This window comes from Hippocampus zosterae, chromosome 15 (genome assembly GCF_025434085.1).
Source record: "Hippocampus zosterae strain Florida chromosome 15, ASM2543408v3, whole genome shotgun sequence".
Taxonomy (NCBI): Eukaryota; Metazoa; Chordata; class Actinopteri; order Syngnathiformes; family Syngnathidae; genus Hippocampus; species Hippocampus zosterae.
This window is the reverse complement of record NC_067465.1, coordinates 396,392-416,173: the sequence shown is the minus strand read 5'-3', so window position 1 is coordinate 416,173 and position 19,782 is coordinate 396,392. Positions and strand designations below refer to the sequence as shown.

General features: G+C 48.2%; 2 protein-coding genes and 1 non-coding gene across 4 annotated transcripts; 2 read left to right on the top strand and 1 right to left on the bottom strand.

The window, feature by feature from the left end:
* The first annotated feature begins 1,885 nt into the window (after positions 1 to 1,885).
* arhgef18a (rho/rac guanine nucleotide exchange factor (GEF) 18a) lies at positions 1,886 to 9,743 on the top strand. The gene is made up of 20 exons (XM_052087116.1): positions 1,886 to 1,901; positions 2,662 to 2,758; positions 2,980 to 3,074; positions 3,438 to 3,578; positions 4,272 to 4,522; positions 4,614 to 4,739; positions 4,899 to 5,016; positions 5,108 to 5,359; positions 5,910 to 5,986; positions 6,070 to 6,260; positions 6,636 to 6,694; positions 6,765 to 6,944; positions 7,189 to 7,338; positions 7,422 to 7,534; positions 7,609 to 7,668; positions 7,829 to 7,876; positions 7,945 to 8,388; positions 8,709 to 9,021; positions 9,130 to 9,216; positions 9,330 to 9,743. The coding sequence occupies exons 2-20, from the start codon at positions 2,670 to 2,672 to the stop codon at positions 9,476 to 9,478; spliced, it is 2,943 nt and encodes a 980-aa protein (XP_051943076.1). The 5' UTR covers positions 1,886 to 1,901; positions 2,662 to 2,669; the 3' UTR covers positions 9,479 to 9,743.
* Positions 9,744 to 11,499: 1,756 nt separating this feature from the next.
* sppl2 (signal peptide peptidase-like 2) lies at positions 11,500 to 18,330 on the bottom strand. 2 transcript variants are annotated; one of them, XM_052087118.1, is made up of 16 exons: positions 18,164 to 18,330; positions 16,874 to 16,984; positions 16,626 to 16,808; positions 16,466 to 16,555; positions 16,221 to 16,360; positions 15,954 to 16,096; positions 15,758 to 15,854; positions 15,073 to 15,189; positions 14,914 to 14,995; positions 14,764 to 14,838; positions 14,630 to 14,692; positions 14,438 to 14,537; positions 14,091 to 14,168; positions 13,840 to 13,999; positions 13,635 to 13,676; positions 13,090 to 13,239 (listed from the first exon to the last, which is right to left on the bottom strand). In XM_052087118.1, the coding sequence occupies exons 1-16, from the start codon at positions 18,257 to 18,259 to the stop codon at positions 13,230 to 13,232; spliced, it is 1,587 nt and encodes a 528-aa protein (XP_051943078.1). In that variant the 5' UTR covers positions 18,260 to 18,330; the 3' UTR covers positions 13,090 to 13,229. The 2 variants fall into 2 exon arrangements, with proteins under 2 accessions (XP_051943077.1, XP_051943078.1); XM_052087117.1 differs by lacking the exon at positions 13,635 to 13,676 and having other exon boundaries at positions 11,500 to 13,239; positions 13,839 to 13,999.
* A 274-nt stretch (positions 18,331 to 18,604) lies between these two features.
* trnae-cuc (transfer RNA glutamic acid (anticodon CUC)) lies at positions 18,605 to 18,676 on the top strand. Its single transcript has one exon. It is a non-coding gene; the product is annotated as a tRNA-Glu (tRNA).
* The last annotated feature ends 1,106 nt before the right edge of the window (positions 18,677 to 19,782 follow it).

Sequence of the window (19,782 nt, the reverse complement as noted above, 5' to 3'; positions counted from 1 at the left end):
TGTATTTCGTTTCTAATTCTCCTATTTGTATACTAAAAGCTTTTAGGGTCGACTCGAGGCTGTGGTAACTGAACACAAGTTTTTGTTTGATTCATGTGGTTTGTTGCCGTTTCCTTTGGCATCATGTTGCGCGCGGATTGATACTCACGAAAAAGTAGGTCGTTAGGTGATCGATTTTCGGCTGTTTGGCAACACGTTGTGTAGTTGTAGTCATCGTAATAAATGCATAAATATTTGAGAAAAAATATATTCCAAAAATATGAGTAAAATACATAATAGTAAGGAGACATTTGACACAAATGTGGAGTGCTCCATTAACTTGCCATGCATGTTTTTGCTACGTGGGAGGAGAGCGGGGTACCCGGAGAAAACCCACGCAGGCGCAGGAAGAACATACACACTCCACACAGGTAGGTCGGGGCCAGACTCGAACCCACGACGACCACGCTGTTTGGCATAGGCGCTAACCGGTTGCTCCCATACCAAGCCAGAATTAACCAATCACATTTCAACGCACGCCACTGTTTAAAGTGCCTCGGTCACACCAACGTTGAAAAAAGTGTTGCTTTTTTATATCTAAAAAAAAAAACGAATCAAGCATTTAAACAGGGCTAGGTCGACCTTATGTATCCACTGAATCTTTGCTCGTGAGCAGGTATTGAATATTGATCAGTTGACCCCCTATGGCATGCGTTTACATCACCCAAAATTATACTTTTGACTAGTTGATGAAAAAACTGTGCGTCAACGGGCATGTATTATTCAACAAATAGAATCCAGAAATGGATCCGTGGTTGTTGAGGTGTGTGTCGTGTGCGCGTTGAGCCGTGTTGCGCCGCGCATGTTGAGTTGTGCTGTTTGTCGAGCGTTTTGTGCAGCAGGCCACCTGGCAGACTCGCTGGTCTAGTTCCTGTTGGGATGTGGGGCAGTGACCTGGATTTCACACGGCTTTTTCATTTCAGTCTTTTGAGGTGTGGCCCGTGCCGAAAAACGCATCGAGTCATTTCTAGCTCGAGTAACTTTTTGCGTGGCTAAAAATTCTCGGGACGCATAACTGTTTTTTTTCCCCTCCGATACTGATAACGTCACATTTTATTGATCTTTTGTTTGTTAGCGTTCAGTGATTTCCATGACCTTTGGCAGCTCTGCATTTTGCCAAATCAATGCCCATTCGCAGTTCTGTCTTTCAATTTGGTTGTTTGAGGCACAAAATGCAAATATTGACTGGCAAACCGACAAATGACTCCCTTGAGGTCGCCGAGCCAGTGTCTCGATGCCGCTTTGATCTCTTCTGGAGAGGCCCCTCGTCCCCAAATTAAAATTAAAAGAAGGTGCCGGAGTCATAAGTCACACTCGGAGTAAATCAAAATTGTGTTTGTGTTCAATTAACAACGGCGCGTTTGAGGTGCGTCGGCTTCTGAGCTGCTGTTGATTTTTTTTCACGGCTCCAAATAGTGACGAAGATATGGAGATGTCGCGCCCTCGCCAAGTATGAGCGGATGAAAGCCGTTTCCCGCAGTGCGCTTCCGGGGGTGTGCCGGTGACACCCGAGCTCCCGGCGGCTCTCGCCGATTTTGCCGCCATCGGACTCAAGCGCTCGCTCTGGTCTTGTCTCTCTTTTGCAGGGAGCTCCTGTGTCAACACTCTCATTCAGGCCGTCACGTCTCTTTTTCCTTTTGGGTTTGAGCGAGCGCTCGCGGCGGATGGCCGGCCCCCCCCCCTCGAGATAACTTTCGTTCCCCATCCGAGACCGTTTTGAAGCACGTTGCTCAGCAACACTGAGGAAATGACGCCGCTACAATGTCAAGTGGACAGATTGTACGGTGTGACGCTCAACGTTTCTTTTCCTCGCCAAACGACTAACTGAACAGCCATTAGCGTCCAAAGCACCGGCAACAAACGTGAGTCACCCCGAAGTGTCAATCGAAACGTCAAGCATTTTTACTGATCTTTTTCATGATTCTCCATGAAAACATGAGACTGGATCAGACAACATTTTTTTTGCCTCTAAAGCACCCGTGCCTGCGATCGACGCAAAATTGGCTTGACACATTTATCATTTGACAGAACCGGTGAAAAAGTCCCGTCGACGCATGCAAGAAAAAAGAAAAAAAGCGGGATTCCCCATGCATCCATCCGCGATCCAATCCGCTCATCCTCAGCGGGGTCGCGGGTGTGCGGGAGCCAATCACGGCTGACTTTGAGCGAAAGCCGCGCCGAAGCGTCACGCCTACGAATAATTACCTGCCGTGCATGTTTTTCGGTATGTGGGTGGAAACCCGAGTACTCTGAGAAAAGCCACACGGGCTTGCGGAGAACAGGCCAACTGCGCACGGGAAGCCCAAGATTCAAATCCTCCAAATCTGCACTGTGAGGCAGACGCGATCATCCGTAGGCCGACGTATAAATCGGATGCCTTCTTCTTCTTCTTTTGTATGGAAGCTCACACGGTTGGGCCAATTCCAGTCCCGCAAATGAATTCAAGTGCGGAGGCTTAACATTTGCTGTCGCCGATGACTTTTAAGATGGCGTGCGAGCGCCCGGCTTCTTGGCACCTTGCTGCACTTTGCCTTTTCTTTTGGCTTCATGCAGTAAACGGTAAGCTACGTGCGCGCTCTTTGCGCTCTTTCACGTCGTTTTCTTTTTCTCCTTGGCGCTCAGCGTTCCCGATGGCACCCCCCGGCGTATCCGTCACGCTAACTCCAGACAAAGCTCAGCCCGGTTCATCGTCACGCAAAGACGCGACAACATGCTTCAGGTGCGGCGGCGGCGGCGGCGACTGATGAACTGGTTTCTCCTCATACTTGACTCTCGATTGGCATCTCGCACAAACCGCCGGAGAAACAAACACGAGTTCATTGGGGGAAGTGCTAAGCTAGGTTACGTGTTAGCAGCCTTCGTCAAAATGAGCTCGATCGGCTCCTTTTGATTTGAGTCATGTTTCCACTCAAACCATTTTTCTCCCCCCCTCCCCCCCAGATCCGTCCCAGCACGGATGGATGAGGTGGATGGCGTGCGGGGGAGGCTCACGGTGGAAGATGGCGTTTCCCTGGCCGAGTCCATCAATGTGGAAGGTCGGCTCATCCGCTGGGAAGATCGAGTGGCGTCTTTGGACAAGAAAAATCACTCGCTACCTTTTCGTTTTGTGCGCGGCTTCACTCTTTTTACTTCCTTTCATTTTGGACTCATTGATATGATTTCATTTATTCACTATCCATTGGATTTCTTTTTTTTAATTCGGAAGCTGAGTTTAATATCTTTTCATTTATTTGGAGGTGGATTTTTTTTTTCAATGAATATTTACAATTGCATTCATTGAGTTCATTTCATTCAAAAGTGGCTTCACTCTTTTGGATCATTCATTTGAAGACGATTTGCCGTTTCCATATAGTTTTTATTTGTTCGCATGTCTTTCGCTCATGTCATGTGTCCCGCAGACGCTCATTATTCTTTGCTGCGAGGCGAGTTGGAGAGCGACGCTCAGAGCCTGGAAGCCGAGTCCTGGAGCGCGGCAGCCCGCCCGGACTACCTGAGAGGTCTGGACCGAGCGGCCGTCAAAAGGCAGGATGTCATCTACGGTGCGCCCGACGTGCCCGCGCCCGACCGCGTTCCTTCTCGCCGGGGTTCCGCATCGGAACGGATGCGCTATTTCGGGAGCGGTGACCGCGCTGCTATTTATCTTTTCACTTATGATGATTGTAAATGACATGAGGGCGACGCTGCTTGTCATTATAATTGCGCCATGTCAACTCTTTTCGTAAACTCGCGTGGCCTATGATGACAAAGATCACGATGTCGCAGTACCGCCTTGTGTTGAGTGCCGCAAGCTGAAGTGCCGTGTATTCGTGTGCCCTCAAATATATACACTATATTTTTTATTTTTTTTTTCCATAAAGATAAATTGTAATCTTAAAAAAAAAAAAAAAGAAAATCATCATGCAAATGAATGGAGTGAACATTTACTTTGCATTCCACCTCAACTGTTGTCATTTTTCTCCCCTCACTATAAAGCATATTTTTCAACGGAAGTTTTCATTTTTTTTAATGGGAAGGGAATAACAGAATTGAGGTAAAAAAAAAAATAGAAATTGAACAATATTTGAACCTGTGATTTTCCCAAATATTTAAATTCTTAGACATTTATGATGAAAGCGATTTGGAATGTATATTTTTTCAGTCTGGCACTCATGTATTGAGCCAAAATTTGTTCTTAAATGTCAAATGAGTCCTCCTACTTCAGTGTGACATTTTTTTTAATTTTCCATGTCTAGAGCTGATCCAGACAGAGATGCACCACGTGCGCACCTTGAAGATCCTCCGACACGTGTACATGCACGAGCTGCGGCAATCGCTGCTGCTGTACGAGGACAAAGTGGGCGCGCTGTTCCCCGGCGTGGACGCCCTGCTCACCCTGCACCAGCACTTCCTCGACTGCCTCAAGGTGCGCCAAAGCCAGAGTCGGCAGGAGGGCGCCCCCGACGCCTACCAGATCACCCAGCTGGGAGACGTACTCATCGCGCAGGTTTCCCTCCGAACGTCCGAGTTCTTCTTGAAATATGCGAGACGTAGCAAACGTGCGGACGGCTGAGCTGGGTTTTTCCGCTTGCTGCTAGTTTTCCGGCCTGCTGGGTGAAAAAATGAGGGACTGGTACAGCATTTTCTGCAGCCGTCAGACGGAAGCCGTGGGCTTCTACAAAGAGCAGCTGCAGAGCAACAAGAAGATTCAAAGCCTGATGAAGGTAGCTGAGACGCAAACCCGAGAAGCGGCGGACGGATCCGTCGAGCGCCGAAGGACGGCGTGTTGTCGAAACGCGTCCGTTCGTAAATGCAAAGTGACTTTGCAGACGCTGCGATTGAGTTTGTCCGCGCCAACTTAACGTGCGGGCGTCTGCCACCAGAAAATTGGCCAGCTGCTACTGGTGAGAAGGTTGGGCATCCCCGAGTGTTTCCTACTGGTCACCCAGCGCATCTCAAAGTACCCCGTCTTGGTGGAGCGACTGCTGCAGAACACGCAAGGTACGCCGCCATCGGGATTATGCTCTCATTTACAATGACGCCTAGCCCCACCCCCCGCCGCGCCCCCCTCAAGATATTGTGCGCCTTTCAGAGGACACAGACGAGCACGAGCGTCTGCTCCGGGGCTTGGCGGCCATCAGGGAGACCGTCTCCCGGGTCAACGACAACATCAGGGAGTACGAGAAGGCCTCGCGCCTCCGCGAGATCGGCGCGCGGCTGGAGCCCAAGTCGCTGGGCCGCATGAAAGACGGGCAGCCCGTCCGGCGCGAGGAACTCATCCAGGGTGAGCGCACGCTGCTGCACGAAGGCCCGCTCGCCTGCAAGTCTTCGGGCAGACACAAAGGTTCGTCTTTTGAAACTTTTGAAAGATTTGAAACTTGCGTCGGTCGGGGGTAAAGGCTCTTTTTAGCTTAAGAAGTGGGCCGATGTCTGAAAAGGTTCTTTCTTCAATCCCGATTTGTGAAAGTTCCTTTGAAAAGTCCATTTTCCATGATATCCGCCCCCTTTTTGTCCATGTGCCCAAGGGCATGGTTTCATTGACGACCGTTGTCCCATCAATTGTCGAGAAAATGGCCGCCAATTGTCTGACTCTGAGATTCCTTCCGTGAGATAACGCGAGTCTTTTCTTGGATGAATGCTATCGGAATATCCCGAAGACGAGGATTAGCGTGCCACTGTCGACATACTGTTAGCACGCAGTAGTGCAGTAAGTTAGTGGAGGTTTCACGCGCCGCGTGAACCTGACTCCAGTTGGAGCGGGCTCGTGCATCAGGGCGCTTTGATCCGACCGCCCTCGCTACCCATTTGAACGTCGCCGCCGTCGTGTCAAAGGTTTAGCGACGGTTTATCGGAGCCGCTCTCGGTTGACTAATCCTCGATTGGATTCTCCTCAGACGTCCACGCCGTGCTGCTGTCGGACGTGCTCCTGCTGTTGCAAGAGAAGGAGCAGAAGTTTGTTTTCGCTGCTGTCGTGAGTGCTGTGCGGGAGGGAAAAATTCCTTTTAAAATACACGCGCGCCCGCGCGCACACACGGCCGCTACGTTATCACGCAGGATAATAAAGCGCCGGTGCTCAGCCTTGAAAATCTGATCCTGAGGGAGGTGGCCCACGAGGACAAGGCCATGTTCCTCATCTGCGCCTGCAGCGCCGCGCCGCAGGAGGCGTACGAGATGTACGAGCTCCACGCCGGCTCCAGGGAGGAGCGCGTCGCCTGGATGGCCCACATACGCGACGCCATCAACCGGTCAGAACGCTTCTTCTTCTTCTCATTCCTCTTATTATGGTCGGTCATCCGGTTAGCAGATACACCATTGCATAAAATGCACATTGCACGCGTCATGACCTTTAGGAATCCGGGCCTCCCCTCCGACGAAGGCCTTCCCCGCCAAGTAAAAGCCAATGGCCGCTATTCAAGGGGCGAGTCGAGCCCAAAATCTGTTCTCATCAGCCCCGCTCCTCCGAATCCGCCATTCGCACGAATGTCGCGCGTGTTGTCACTCTTGGAGAAGCAAAAAGGCCTTGCTTGAAATACCGGCGCTCAACAAAGAGCGCAATTTGAGGGAATGCCTTACAGTTGAAAATGGTTTCAAGAGACACGAACAAATCCTTGCGCTTGCAGTTACTCGGCGGAGGACAAACACTTCCAGGAGCTGATGAGCAGAATGGAAGAATATCAAGGTAAGAGTCCAGGCGCTTTGTGTCTTTCCAATCCATGCTATGCTTTTTTTGCTTTTGTTTTGGCGGGTAGAGCGTTTGAAGGCGAGGGACGAGCACATCAAGCTGTGCCTGTCCGAGAAGCTGCAGATCTTCAGCGCCATGTATGAGGACATGACCGGCCAAGAGAGCCCCGCCAAAGGGCTTCTGCTGCGAGGAGACGCCGCTGACCTCCAGCAGGGGGAGACGCTGCTCAACGGAGCCATCCGCGAAGGTCGCAGCAAATTCCAAATAAGAATAAGAATACATTTTATTCATAAGCGCCTTTCAAGACACCCAAGGACACTTGACAATAAGAAAAAACACAAAACAATACGGGTTGAGCAGCGGCAGCCGAAAGGCGCCGGCGTTCACTCGACACGGAAGACGGAAAGAAACCACAAGGCAGCGAGAGGATCCGTCCATCGGTGCCGATGGCCACGGTGATGTCGACGGCGTTCCTTTTTGTGTTTCTGCAGTGGAAAGCCTTCAAAATCTGCTCTTCCGCGCAGCAAAGGACCCCGCTAGCATCCAGGAGGGCCATTCTGATGCGTTAAAGTGGAGGTCGCACGGGAGGTCCGAGGCCTCGGCGCCGCCCGACGCCAACCCGTCTGCCAACGCTCTTACGGGTGAGCCGCGTAGGACAAAACGGAACGTAACCGCCGCCATGAATTTGTGGCGAAATGGCCTTCTTTGTGGTTGTTTTGATTAGACGGCACGTCTCCCGACGGGGAGGTGCCGAACGGGCTCACGGGCGGCGGCGTTCAGGCCGACGACGCTCCGTCCCCAGAGACCGCGCGCTTCCCCGAGAGCCACGAGCGGCCCGTGAGTGACACAAACGCAACCCTCGGGCCCGCGTAGCCACGCATCGTCGCAAACCTTTTTGCCGTCTCCTAAAGGCCAGCGGCAACGCGTGGACGCATATTTGGGCTTCAGCCGCCGGCGACTTGCAGGCCGAGGTGAGATCAGTGAATCGCTATTCGGACTGGGACCGTCCGCTCCTTGGATGGCTTCATTTTCTTGTTGCCGCTAGCAACATAGCTAGCTAGCTCGTAACGGTGGCTCCGTTACCTCCAACACTTGTCATTTGAGGTCCCATTGCTATCGTTCCCTCCGCAGGTGTGTGATCGCGTCATGCTGCTCGCCCAGAGGCTGTATGCGTTACAAGTAAGTTGTGAGCCGCTTGCCCACCACCGCGACACAAATGCTTATCTTTCAAGCGCGCTCCCCCCCAGGCTGTCGTGGCCCAGCGGGACAGTCAGACGGAGGTGCAGCACGCGCTGCGTTCTCCCTTGCTGGAACAGGAGAAGCAGCGCAATCTGGAGAAGCACAAGGAGGACCTGGCCAACCTGCACAAGCTGCAGGCGCAGCAGCGCCAGGCGCAGCAACGCTGGGAGAAGGAGCGAGAGCGCCACAGCCTCTACGTGGAGGCCCTGGAGTCCGAGCTGAGGCTGCGGGAGGACGAGTGCGCCCGGCGCGAAGTCAAGCTCGCCGAGGAGAAGGAGGAGTATGAGCGGCAGTGGGAGAACTACCAGCAGGGTCTGGAGCGCCTCCGCGAGACCACCAAAGCCGTGGAGAGGGAAAAGGAGAGCCTGAATCAGGAGAAAGAACGTCTGGAGGACAAGCTGAAGAAGTACGCCGAGGCCGTGAATACGGCCAACGCCAACTACGATGACCCGGTCAGTTGACCCATCTGCCGCGCCACCTCATGTCCAAAAAAGCACGATTGAACACGGCGCGTACGAATGTCATGGTTGAAAACTCTCACGCCACACCACCCAACACAAATTCTTTGATCTGGTGTCCATTTATTCTGGCCACAGCGGGATACCTACTGCCATCTAGTGGAAGAGCCAGCAATTGTCGCCGACATTGGAATCGGCGGAAGAAAATGAAAAAAAAGATTTTCGAGACGGAACTTGTCTCGTATCTAAAAAATATCAATCTATATGTGTGTGTGCGTGCATGTTTGTTCATGACAAACATGTTTCCTCCACAGCACATCAAGCTCTCCAGCTACAAGTCATTCAGGGGCAGCCCGACGGGCGTAAGCCCGCGTCCGCACGTCCTCCTGGCCATCGCCCGCGACGGCAACAAGGAGACGCCGCCCAAAGTGCCGCCGCGCAAGGAGAGCATGAGCGTCCCTCCGCCGGCCAAAGCTGAACTGCCCGTGCACCTGATCAGCACCACCAACCAGGTGCACAAGGTGGCCGGCGTGGTGCAGCAGATCCCCACCAAGCTGGCCACCATCTCCAAGGGCAAAGACCGGGGCTTCCGTCTCAAGGCGGCGCACCAGAGGGCCCACAGCGCAGGTCATTTCTATGGATTATCTACCACAACCGTCAATCGCCCTATCAACTGCCTATCTCGTCATCTGTCCGTCTAGCTACTGGACGCGTTTGACATCTCTGTGCTTGCAGCCTCCATCGACGTGAGCCAGCTCGTGCCCATCAGAGTGACGGGGAAGGAAGGAGGGAGTCTGAGGGCCGTCTCCCATTCAGGTACAGGTGTGTGTGTGTGTGTGTGTACATTCATTCATTCCTTCATTCATTCATTCATTCAAGTGGCTCCGGACCCCAGCTGAACTCTCATTTCCTTTTGCCATGCGTTTTATGGACAGTAGATGAGTCATCTGGGCATGCCAGCAGCGTGAAAATCTCACAGTCGTTCATGCACCCCCGAAGCGGCGTGGAGGACACGCCCCCGGTCCCACCCCCTTTCCCCAAGGAAGTGCTGGAGAAGCCCACGGAGAAGGTCATCTTCCTTTAATTCACGCCATTTTGGACTGAGGAGTGGAAAGACCGCAAGTCCTCTTTGAGGTACTGACCACAAATGTGTTTTTGTTAAAACATGTTTGCGTGAGATGAAGAGTTTAAAAACAAAACAAACAAAAAGGAAAGCGCAGGAACCATTTTGTACAGTGGAGAAAATATTATGCTCCATGTTATTGATGTTCTTACATTGCCAAATATTTTTTTTGACAAATGTATTTTTGATTGCAAATGAACACTTCATTTTATGAGCTTTTTAATTTATAATAATAATAATAATAGTACATTTTATTTGCGGGTGCCTTTCTAGAAACTCAAGGACACCTCACAACAAGCAGTTAAAATCACAAATACAATGTTAAAAACAACATCAAATAAGTGAAGAAAGAAATACAACATAAATAAATAAATAAAAAGAATGGCTTTATACTAATAATAATACATTTTATTTGCGGGCGCCTTTCTAGAAACTCAAGGACACCTTACAGCAAGCAGTTAAAATCACAAATACAATGTTAAAAACAACATCAAATAAGAAGAAAAAATACAACATAAATAAATAAATAAAAAGAATGGCTTTATGGTCCGAGTGAATAGGCTTGTCGAAACAGATGTGTTTTGAGGCTGGATTTGAAATGTGTTAATGAGTCTGTATTACGAAGGTCAGGTGGGAGTAAGTTCCAAAGCTGGGGAGCAGAGCGACTGAAGGCTCCGTTTCCCATGCTGATGAGGCGAGCGGGGGGGACAGAGAGGAGGAGGAACGAAGAGAGCGGACAGGGGTAGGAATATGGATGAGGTCAGATAGCTATGGAGGGGCTAGCTTATGGATGGATTTGAATGTGAGGAGCAGGATTTTATATTGAAAGCGGTGGAAAATGGGGAGCCAGTGGAGATGTTGGAGGACAGGTGTAATATGGTTTATGTATGCTGTGAGTGCGCTAAAGCGGGCGGCTGAAGCTTATGGAGGGTTTTTGGAGGGAGACCGAACAGAAGAGAATTACAATAATCGAGTCGCGAGGTGACGAGGGTGTGAACAAGTATAGCAGTGAACTGAGGAGAGAGAGAAGAGCGGAGCCGGTGGATGTTTCCAAGATGAGAATATGCAGAACGAGTGATGTGGTTATGTGAGGTGAAGGAGAGAGGGGGTACCATCAAGGATGATTTAATTTAATGGTGCATGGGAGCTACTGCAGAGGAGAGTTTAGAACAAGAACTGCTTTTCAAGTCAAGTCAAGTCAACAATATTTCTCGAGCACTTTCAAACAGCCACCGCTGCATACAAAGTGCTGTACATGGAGCAATTGAACATGCACAATAAACAGTAAGACAAATCCGTAATAAAGGCGGTAGAAAGCACCAAACGGTAAAATCAAGAACAAATCTAAGTCATGCTGAGTCGAATGCCAAAGAATACAAGTGAGTTTGGAGGAGGGCTTTGAAGATGGCCAGCGAGGAGGCTTGCCCATCTTCAGTGGGAGCTCATTCCAGAGAGACCAGCAACAGAAAAGGCAAAAAAAACATTTTTTTTTTCATATTGAAATGAAAAGAAGCAAGACGTGACTGTTTTATTGGTATTTATGGTTTTTATGTTGTATTCTTAAAAATGCAAAAGATATTTTATTCTAGTTGAAAAACATAAAATAAAGAGTACAATATTTGGAGATGCTTTTGTTGTTTTTCTGTCTGAAATTCAAAGTAATCTTTTTTGACAATTTTTATTCAAATGATTTTTTTCTAAGTACTTGATTTGGATGGATTATTGGCCAAAACAAAAGAAAATTGGTGTCGCACCTATTAAATTAGGGGCTTGTTATGTTCCTTTTTTTTATCTGACAAACAACTGAAAGCCTTGTTGCTAAATTTTGTTTTTCTTTTTCAACCAAACAAAATGATGTCCCATTAAATGTTTTATTAGTCTTTTGGATACATTTAAAAGATATGTTTTAACCCCGAGTATTTTTTTCGTACCCGGTAACTAAAATGTGGTATGTAAAGAAAACAAGAAAAAGATAAAAGATATTTCCACAAAAAGCCTTTAGCGTTTATTTATTCAACCGCAAAAGTCAACGTTTCATTCTATGTTGTCCTCAATGGAGGCACTGAACACAATTGAAAGGAGTACATCGGTCTTAAAACCTATTACAGTCAGGGGGGGGTCACCAACTTTGGTCCTCGAGGGCCTCGATCCAGTATGTTTTACAGGTCTCCCTCCTCAAAGATACCCGATTGATTTGAATCGGGTGTGCTGGATTTTAGGAGATATCTATGGGATGTGGAATGGGGGACCAGAGTTGGTGACCCCCCCTGCTCCTGCATAGTATAGCACATGATATATACATCCAGAATATGTACATTAAAAACACAGAAATGATCTTGGATAGAATGAGTTGTGCAAATGTTTCATACAACCTAACTTCATCCATCCATTTTCCGAGCCGCTTGATCCTCACTAGGGTCGCGGGGGGTGTCGGAGCCTATCCCAGCCGTCTTCGCGCAGTAGGTGGGGGACACCCTGAATCAGTTGCCAGCCAATCGCAGGCCACACAAAGACCAACAACCATCCACGCCCACGCTCACACCTAGGGACAATTTAGAGCGTCCAATCAGCCTGCCATGCATGTTTTTGGAATGTGGGAGGAAACTGGAGCACCCGGAGAAAACCCACGCAGGCCCGGGGAGAACATGCAAACTCCACACAGGAATTGAACCCGGTACCTCTGCACTGTGAAGCCGACGTGCTAACCACTGGCCTACCGGGCCGCCCACACAATCTAACTTGATCTCTTGTAACTTGAATGACTCCTGTAGGGATCCAAAGTGCTACATTTTTATTTATTTACTTTTAAAAAACGTTTGCTGCACTCAATATATCATGTCTGCACTATAGGTTATAATTCATTTGTAATACTAGGTAGAGAATCCACACCACCGCATGCAAAACAAAACAAAAAAGAATACATAGCAAAAAAAGGAATTTTAAATTAAAAAAAAAAAGTTTGGCTCAGTCAACAACCGTGATCACACCAACTCACACTTGTGTCACAAGACGCATGAATGGCACCATAGCTGATCAACTTAAAGCAACATCTACACATTTCCCTCATTTTTACTTGAACTTTTGTCTTGACAGAAAATTATTATTTTTAAACATGAAAGGGAGGGAAGGGATTTAATTTTTTGATATAAAAAGCAGCACTAAAAAAAATGGAATTCCAGATGAAGAGAGAGAAGCACAAATTGTTGCAGGTTTGTTGTTTATATATAGGGCAGTCATTGTTTTTAATTTAAAATTTAAAGAGCCATGTTTTTTATTGGACTTTGTTTTTCCCTGAAATATTGACAATGTCTTTTTTTAAAAATCTAAAAACATCTCAAATCTTTTGTGGATATTGAATGTAATTCAGATGTGGAGATCCACGCTTTTTGTTGGACAGCAATGATACATGTAAGCTAATGCTGTGGTGTCGGGCAAACGTATTCCCTCCCAGCTCTCATTCCCTTTAAAAAGTGAGGTATCAACACACATTGCGGCGCCTCTTTGTCCTTTTTAACGTCCACGTGTGTCGCAACACGATACGGAAAATAAACTCAAGACGGACACATGCGCTATTAGTTGAGCTTTTCCTCGTTTTCAGCCAGGGGCATGTCCTGTGGCGGACCGGGGTCTTGGCCGTGATCGGCTGCGTCGGCGCCCGCTGACCCCTCGGCTTGCATCCCCGCCGTTTGTGTACACTTGATGGGAGCGAGCGCTACGGCAGGCTGTGAGGGATACAAATGAAATGACCGTCACAGGTGACGAAGTCAACGCGCTCATTTCCAATCAACGATGTACTGAATAGAAATGATTGCTGTCCCATGAAAAGCATGTACCTCCAAGTTTATGTCATTCCTCAAAACGGTAGCATCTGCTGTCACCGTGCCCCGCTTATTTGTCAATCACTAGGATATCCATTCATTTTTTTTCCAACTGTCAATTTGAGTCAAATTTGTCTGCTCTGTATTTTTGTTTCACGCCCAAAAATTATTCAAACAAACGGCACCGCCAATAAAGTTGCCTTTATGCTTAATGCTTTGTCAAGAATTGACAAAATGGAGGCTCTGAATATCGCAGAAAAAAAAAAATTGAGTGTAAGGTAACAAAGCAGACAGAATACCTGCAGTGACACTGACAGACAGTTGAGCCCTCAGCAGCAGACGAGATAGAACAACCCCCCTCCCCCCAAAAAAAAGAAACAAGCAGTTGGAATGTATAAAAAAAGTAAAATAAATTAAAAGTTAACTTTATTGAAAGTGATTTTCCTTTCCTCGAGTCAAAAGTATTGTCTGTTGTTGCGTGCTTATATCAAACTGGTAGTCACCACAAATCCGCTGCCGGTCCAGAACTGAGACAGCTCCCTTCGCCACAGCGCCACCGCCAGGCTGGTGAGCAGAGTGCAAGGCACCAGGTAGAGCAAGGCTGGCTGGCCCATCTGCATCAGGGCCAGCGCCACGAAAGTGATCATCAGGCCCACGCCGTACGCTAAATAGAGCGGAGATGGGACTGCCGTTAAAAAAAAAAAGAATAATAAAAATGGCCCCGTCATATGCTGTATCGGCTGATAATTACGTACCAATCGTACAGGCCACAAAGTAGATCCTGGAGGACTGAGTCAAAATGTCAAAGCGGTGGCAGTACACCACCAGCAAGCCTGGGGGAGAAGGGAAGGAAAAAAAATCCCATACCAATAGCAGGGTGTCCATGATGTGCTGTTTCAGATTGACCTTGTATTTCGTATTGATTTCGATGGTAACCAATGAGACGGTTCAAACCAAAAATGAAAAGTAATTCAAAATGTATACGTATAGTGCTGCCAGTCCGGCTTGCGTCACTCATCGTGACATGGTAAGTAGTGTGGGTCACTTTGAGTTACGCCTCGGCGAAGGTCTAGCATTAGATTGAGGGGCGTCATTTAATCACCTGGCACCAGGATGTCGCCAAAGCCCAGCAGGGAGAAGGGACGATCGCAGAGGGCCAGGGGTGAGGAGTTCAAGCGCGGCACCTTGAGCACCATCGGAAGCTGCGGACCAAACGGGCAAAATCCAGCTGGGAACCGGTTTTGGCTTTATCGATGTATATGTAGAAAGCGTTAAAAAAAAAACCCCCATTGACCTTTTCGTGCGTGGCTGAGTCGGAAGGGCCCGCGGCCACCTCCACCATGATGCTCTCGCCGCTCTGTGCGGAGAAAGGGAACGCGTGACATGACCGAGAGCCGAGAACCAGGTGGCATCTGTAAAGCGAGCTACCTTTGTGAAGAAGGGCGTGATGAACACGAAAAAGACGTCGTAGACAAAGAGCACCGTCAGTAGTAAAGTGCAAGCCTGCCGTAGAAGAAAGGAGGACATCTCCACTTCGCTGAATAGCTTGATGACATGTTGACGTTTGAGTAGCGCTACCTTAAATGTGGGCAGTCTGACAGTCTTGAGCATGTAGAGGCAGAAGGCGATACCCAGGGTGTCCTGCAGCACCCACGCCCACCTGGACCACACACAAAAATGTTTTTTTTTTTACCCCCCTCCCCAAAGGTCCGTGTATGAAAGTATCTCTATACTCACTGATCCTCATTGCGAAACACCATCCAGGTGATGCTGACGCCCACGCAGAGTGCAGACAGCAGCAGGGCGCGCACCTGAGGACGCTTGTGCAAGTAGGGAAGGTTGTTCTCCGGAATTCTGCGTGGAGGAGGGGGGGGGGGCGTCTCACAACTTGTATAACAGCGTACAGTCAAACGCCATCAAAGTATCGCTGCTGATGCTGTACTCCCTAATATTGTATGCATCGATGCCACATCAATCACCAGCATGAAATACCGTCGAGCTTCTGGCAGCTTCCGTCAGCGCTCCATGTGTGGCTTTCGAGAAGGAATAACAATCATCGTAGGTGCCCGCGACTTCCTCCTGCGGCGGCGGAGACGGCCACCCCGCGAGTTGCCGTCTCGGCCGCTGACCGGCGAGTAATGACTTTCATGCAGTGGCGGTGAGTACACAGTACAGTAGTCAAAGTTGTATCGGGGCCTAGCTGCTAAAGATGTACTAGCTTGTGACATTTTGGAAACAGTGATGGGCATTTTCTGCAGGTTGCAAAGCGGCGACTTGGTCCTCACTATTTTTTTCGCCCCCAAAGTCAAATCATCGCTAAGCCATTTTAGGATATCTTAAGGTGAATTTGAAATGACATTTTGAGGACCATTTTGAGGTCATAGTTATTTTAAAAGGATCATTTTCATTGCCTTTGTCTCACCTGCACTTGCAGAAAGGAAAGCGGCGCACAAAGGGCCACAAGCAGCTGTAGAGCCCCACGGATGACGCCAGGCAGAAAATGGCTATCACCCAAATTGCTGCAACGGGGGCCAAAGAGATCCAATTGTGTAAGGACATCTATTCGGATGTGCTTCATGGCTTGTTTGCCGTCTGCTCTTTTATTTTTATTTTTGTACCCAGGCTGTCGTAGAAGAAGTAGAGCAGCACCAGCATGCTGCAGCACATGACCACAAAGACGCAGATCATGATGGGAGTCACATCCAGCGTCTCCTCGTCCTGCTTGTCCGCCCCATCGTCACGCTTGTGCTTCATGTAGCGCCTGCGTGTGGAAGGAGGCACCAAGGTACATCTTATGCCGACCACCACTTTAGTCACTGAATTCTTTGACTGCTTTTGCGACTAATCCCCCCCCCCCCCCCTACCCCCGCAGCATCCACACTTACTTCTTACGGTCTTTGCTGCCGGCCCAGTGGCCACCGACGGCGACGGTTCCCACAGCCATGAGGAAGATGATGACCATGTTGTAGTCCAGCACCGGCTCTTTGGGAGCGTACATGGCCACCAGTCTGCCTTTGGCAAACATCTACCACGCAAAACGCAATGAGTCATTTCCAAATGAGACTTGACGTTTTCTTTTTTTGATCGGTAGGTATGTTGCAACGATGCACGATGGAAGACCGGCCCTCACCTTGCTTATCTCCAGCATGTCAGAGTAGCTGAGCAGCGCGACGGGGATGTCAATCTCCTCGTACTGGCTCTTGTTTCCCGCTGGTGGCGTCTGAAATGAAACCAAAGCAAATTGGCAGGCGCCGCCTTCGATTGGAATCCTTCGATCCGATTGATGTTACCAGTCTGTCCTTGCTGACAATGAGCAGGCCCTTGGCGCCGTTCATCTGTGCCAGGCGGACCTTCTCGTAGAAGGTGCAGTTACCCCTCATCACCATGGCGATGCGGTTGGGGAAGCCGCCCTCCGGGACGTCGGCGGGCGAGCACAAGACCGATGCGGTCAGGTCGTGGATCTGGAGACGCGACTGCCAATACATGGGAAACGCCGATGTTCGATCGCGGCATATCAAAGCGATCCTCAATTACTCACCGCCTTGTTGAGGTCCTGAGGCAGACGTGCCCATTGCGAGTTAAAGAAGATGCAGTAGTCCTTCCCTTTGTTGTCATCGCTGAAATGAGCCATGCCGTGCTCCGCTGCCGCCTGTGTCCATGGAAGGACAAGAACAAAAAGCATGGTGCCTTGACATCCGAGTCGTCCAACGTTTCAAGTTTTGCTAGATCAGAATTCAAACTTGAGATATGCACACTTTATGATGGCAGTGAACTCGACTTGTGTCACAATGGCCGCACTTTGGTAAAAACTCATATCCTTTGTCATGTGTGTGTGGGGGTGTAGATATTAGATGACTTATCTTATGGTCCACACGCAGCACATTTGACAATAAAGTTGTACTTATATTATGATACTTCTATTAGTGCTGTACTAAGGATCTGAAAAGGGAGGCCAGACGACAGTACATTTCCCCACTTAAGTTCAAGGCAGTACTCCTGGTGGGGTGTGGTGGGAATAGATTAAAAAGCATATACATTATTTCACAGAGAAAATATCATTTGAGATAAGAGTGTTTTGAGTTAAAAATGGTCGCGAAACGAATTCAACCCGTATCTCAAGGAGCCACTGTATCACCACGTTTGGGTTTTATTCAGCCAAAATGTCCGTTTACGTCAAAGTGACTCCTGGAAAACAACCTTCACAGCCCACATTATTAGGTAGGTACACTAAATGTGTCTCAACAGGCCCAAACGAGACTTAAGAGACATTTTATCTTTTAGAATTGCCGGCTAGTATGACATGAGTGATTCATATTAGCATTTGTGCTAGGTAGCAAATGGTAGTGATGCAACACATGGAGACCCCTCGATAGCCCCCTCGCGTAGGTGAGGGGGAAAATGTTAACATTACAACCACAAGGCCGTGTGGCATGAATCGGCTAACAGAAATTGACTGGAATGTCGGTAAATGTCAAACTTCATTTCACCGCAAAGGCGACTCTTAGCTCGGATGCTAGCGGCGTTAGCTACCCACTCCCACCCAAAATGACTTAACGACTATGTAACTACTAACGTGCATTTAAAACATCGTTTAACACTGTTACAATGGCGCTGACAGGATGCTACGAAGTTGTCAACTGGTGTCAGACTTGACAAAGCTAGTAGCAAAAATACGAATCTTGCGTTGTTTTGTTTTTTTGATCAACGATGATGTGGTTCGATAAATGTTCGTCGCCGGGCACAAGAAAATACCCCAGAGCCCACCGGTGGGGAGAAGTGAATTTTCAGTAGGGAAAAAAATGAGTCGGCGTAAGTGTCGCCCACCCACCTGGTGGATGGCTAAAAGAGCGGCCCAGATCATTGTTCCGAGGCCGGGGACCGTCATGGTGAGGCCGGGCAGCAATGTTGTTGTTCTGACCACCATCCAACGGAAAGCAGGGAAGTGAACACCCTACCGCCAGCTGTCCCGAAGACACGCCCATTGAATGACGCCCCACCCGGAAATGTTTCCTGGTACAGTTCTCAAGGATTAAATACAATTAATTACCTGCTACAGTTCTCAAGGATTAAATACAATAAATTAATCAATTTAAGGAAATACGCCGCCTTTTAGTTAACAATTTATTACACCTTATAATGTTCTAATTGATTTTAAAAAAAGAATTTTAAAGGACCGCCTTTTTCGTACATTTCAATGGACGGACATCATGTATTAAATGTCGCATAAATTTATACAATCATATTGCTTTTGCAATGCGAACCGTGTCAGTCCCTGGTGGTCTAGTGGTTAGGATTCGGCGCTCTCACCGCCGCGGCCCGGGTTCGATTCCCGGTCAGGGAACTAACTTTTTGTGCATTTTTTAAAACGACAATGTGGAACTCAAAGATACATCTATTATTAAATTCGACAATGTCTTTCAGAGTATAGTATGTCTTTCTATTGGTTATGTTGTAGGAAAAATCTAATCTGTGTTATACGTATTGCTTTCGAAGCTGAGCGTCGCGTGCACCGCTTGACACACTGGCGTTAAAACTGCGGATGACGTCATTACATATGTTTTTCCTTCTGGCAGTGCATACCTGCATTGGTTTCTAACAGCAAGGCCGGAACTCGGTACTAATCACCTTTCGGAACAAGGCACGTTATGAGGAAAATTAAAAAAATACATGTTAAGATAAAACTCCAATGTATTTCATTGTGTGATATTAACTTCCCATTGTATTAGTATTAATAAAGGCATCCCCCCGCTGTTCTCGCTCCGACTACCTTAACGAGGACTTTTATTCTGACAAATCGTAACGGAAGTTCAGTGACTGTATCACTCGCCTGGTTGTACTTCAACTCACACAGTCAGTTAATTTGATCGGAATGCACCACTACTAACTCAATACAAACGTAAGTACCTCCTCGAAAATAATTTTGGGTGGGTTAAATTCCATCCCAAACTGGACTTTTTTGAGCGTTTTTCAATGACCCCCAATCGGTGCTTTTTCGGCGGCTCCTTCAAGCTAGCTGGTCAGCTAAGCTAACTACCGTCTTGAGTCCCGACTTTTTCTTTTTCTTTTTCTTTTTTCTCAACCCCCATTCCATACCAGCACCACCAACACAAAACGAGGTTTGTAATTTAAATATTACTTGTTTTCCTTTAATTTCCATTTCCTTTTACTTCACGCGTACGTGCTGTTTTGGTGTTTATCCGTTCCTATCCTAAAGTCACAATACTATGTCCAACCCAAATTTGCGAATCATTCTTGTGTTCAATCGAAGCTCCTTTTCAGTCTCAGTTTTCCATTTGTAGAAAATAGTTGCACTGTCCGTTTAGTAGTCCATTTAACTGAGACCGATTGGCAAGGAGATGATGTAAGTAGGACTGGAATGCAGGGGGCTCGCTGACATCATCTTCAATACTGCTGGCCAAATAAGGAGGAAAGAAACGAAAGGACACG